This window comes from Stegodyphus dumicola, chromosome 10 (assembly GCF_044657685.1).
Source record: "Stegodyphus dumicola isolate Sdum_Otavi_A_Nest chromosome 10, ASM4465768v1".
NCBI classification, from domain to species: Eukaryota; Metazoa; Arthropoda; class Arachnida; order Araneae; family Eresidae; genus Stegodyphus; species Stegodyphus dumicola.
In genome coordinates, this window is record NC_140777.1 from 108,617,758 (window position 1) to 108,620,900 (window position 3,143).

At 34.0% G+C, this 3,143-nt stretch overlaps 1 protein-coding gene across 1 annotated transcript; it reads right to left on the bottom strand.

Moving 5' to 3' along the window:
* Nucleotides 1–305: 305 nt before the first annotated feature.
* On the bottom strand, nucleotides 306–2,892 carry LOC118199535 (uncharacterized). Its single transcript, XM_085825378.1, has 7 exons — nucleotides 2,620–2,892; nucleotides 2,151–2,500; nucleotides 1,675–2,046; nucleotides 1,487–1,567; nucleotides 1,110–1,368; nucleotides 695–1,021; nucleotides 306–580 (listed from the first exon to the last, which is right to left on the bottom strand). The coding sequence occupies exons 1-7, from the start codon at nucleotides 2,761–2,763 to the stop codon at nucleotides 485–487; spliced, it is 1,629 nt and encodes a 542-aa protein (XP_085681504.1). The 5' UTR covers nucleotides 2,764–2,892; the 3' UTR covers nucleotides 306–484.
* Between the last annotated feature and the right edge of the window lie 251 nt (nucleotides 2,893–3,143).

The following is a 3,143-nucleotide window of genomic DNA, read 5'->3' on the forward strand; positions in this document are numbered from 1 at the left end:
TTCAATGTAGCGTTTTCGTTCGGTCGAGCTTACACAATCGGCTGGCCAGCCGCTGCTTTCTTGTTTTATTTTTAAAAACAAGTTGATATAAGATTGAAATAGAGTATCCGTAAATTGAGAAAAATGGTACACTTCATAAATCTGAAAAAAAAAAAAAAAAAAAAAAAAAAGATAGTGGGAATATGAATATAATAATATACAATAAAAATACATGCTGTGACATTTATAACACATTCAATAATACTAATAATTACCCAAAATACTTACCTTTGTTATACAGTTCCTTTTTTCACTGCTAACCTTTTTTCACTGCTAATTTGACTTCTTCAGTCACCCATGTGCCAATGATGGCTCTCTCATCATCTGAGTGCTGGCAAATGCCTTGATACATTAATTCAGCACAAGTCTTGCAGAGGGGAAACATCAGTTTATTTTGTGCTCTGTACGGCAATACGGGGAGGTATAAACCTCGAGGAGGCAGTATTCAGCACTTTATAATACGGAAATAGTTTTCCAAGGCATCAAAATTTTCAGTAATAATATTAGGGTGTCCGACGGGGTACAAACAGTATTTATTGACCTAGGAAAAATTGAAAAAATATGAATAATCGGAAAAGCGATTTTCTTTTTAAATAAGACATGCGCGTTTAATAAAATTATTTTATGCCAAAACACAGAAAAAAAAAGTATTTACCCATGGATACAGTGAAGTGAAATCCACATACTTTGCATCACCCTCATAATACAGCTGAATGGCATTTGTCCGCCCGCCGAAGAAAGCATCTTTAGGATTCAATCGATCCTGAAGCTCGTGACTTAGAAGAAAATATTTTACTTTTTCATCTGTTTTCTTTTTCATCTCAAACTCATGCTCCCACATTTCAATTACATTATACCCTCGAGCACGTAGCTGGTAAGTCTTGTCTACCGTTTGTTGTCGCAATGTCGACATGGGTAATTTTGTTATGGGGTGGAGTGCATCTCCGTCAAAACAGGTGGAGCAACCGTGAAAGAAACATCCCTGCGATAGTTAAAACTTTTTCGTATAATACCAATAAATAAATAAATTAAATAATATATTTATAAATAAATAAATATTGAACTCTTACGTAGTATTGATAAACAGTATTTGTTTCTTTGCAATATCCGTCTACAGATATACCATCCAATCGTCTTTCTCCTTTTCCGTTCAAAGCGTGTTCGATTTCAATGCTCTCTTTTTGGGCAATAAAATCAAGCCAACGAATACAGTCAGGACTATGATTCGTGCGATTGATATAACCTCCTACAGGTATCATTGCGATGGTATTAGGTATTATGTGTCGGGATCTGTAAACCGCCATACACGCTGATGCAATGGTTATGTAACTGAAAATAAAACGGACAAGAAAAGTGTAAATCATATATACATAAAGTATACATGCACGTATACAATACGTTGTTACAAAATGACAAAACCATGTAAAAGAAAAGGTTTGTAAAATACCAAAAGGGGTCTACTCCTGTAATTTCTAAAAACTGATTTCTAAATTCAACGCAACATCTACGAAGGATATCAACATCTGATCTGAAAACGAAAAGAGTAAATAAATAAATAAAACATGGTACCAAAAAAAAAATACACCTAAAAGACGGATCATAATGAAGGATTAGAAATAGATTGTTGATACAAACCGGCAATACGTGAGAATTTCTTCTTGGAAATCAAATATATCCTTCTCGTGTTCTTTATGCCATTCCAAAAAGGAGGTTCGCACCGCACTAGTCATACAATCAGGATTGTAGTACTTAGGCTCAGGTAAAAATCCCACATAATTTTGATTTTCTTTCTTGTTGAAAAGGTGCGGAAAATATCCTTTTTTTAGTTCTGTAAGGCCGAAACAAGCAGGCAGCTTTGAGAGAGCCATCGGCAGGACATTAAAAGAATCAATAAGTTTTATGTTGAGGGCGGTATGGGTGATTACCATCACTTTAGAGCCATTAGGGATTACTTCAGGTGCCGTACCCTGTTCTAAAAGCCATGCCATTATAAACTGACCGTCAAATCTGTAAAGAAAAAAAAATTATTATATTTTAAAAAATGTATTATATTTAAAACAATAGCCCTATAATATATATATGCAGATTAAAAATAATAAGAATACATTTACCCCTTCATATTGTGTGCAATAACAGTGTAATTTTTGTGCACTGTTGTAAACAGCCAAGAGCAGAATTCATGACATGCTTCGTATCCTTTAAATATTTTCTCTTGGCCATCTTTGTACTGCGCTACAGCAAAGTTTACGATGTGTTCCCCTGATGATTGGTCAGTTTCGAAATCAAAGAAAATTAATTTATCGGATGGACTTTTCGCAGAAATGAGTTGTAAGAAACAATGATGTTCTGACGCTATAACATACTCTTTACACGAAGGGCATTTGATAGTCCCGCAACGATGTAAAATTTTAGGACACTGCCGTCGCATGATAACTTTTGAGCATTGTCTGCACTGATACATCTGTAATTAGGAAAAAAAAAAGTAGAACAAAGATTTTTTAAAAATATATTTAGAAAAAAAAAAGTTTTAAAAATGTAAGTATTAAAAACTTTTTTTTCCCCTAGTTGAGTAATACTTACCCTATCGCATACTGAATGCTCTTGTCTACCTGTGACGGCTTTATGCGCTGCAAAGCAGTCCTCAGATTGACAGAGGCGATCACAATCTTTACATCTTTTAGGCAATGCTGGAACGCATTGAAATCTTAGGCAGACATGGCACATATTGTCACACCTGTGATCTTCTGGACGGTCATATGGCTTTTCACAATTTTCGCAATAGTTTTTCGAACCATAAAAACCGTGTAAATTTGTAATGACATCAAAATAGCCATTGTGTTGCCACAAATTAATGCGACGAGTTCGATATCTTCCTTTATACGAGACCTAGAAATAAACAGTTTATAAATATAATTTCATTTTACATTTTTTTTTCAATTTAATTAATTTTTTTGTTTAAAATCTTTGGCTTACTTTATTTAAATTTTCACTGCTTATTACTACGATTTGTATATTTAGATGATTTTCAAATGTGCAGATTTCAGTGTATGTACAAGGACCAAGAGGAACTTCAGCACACTTGTGTAATTCTTGAGCTCGTAGCA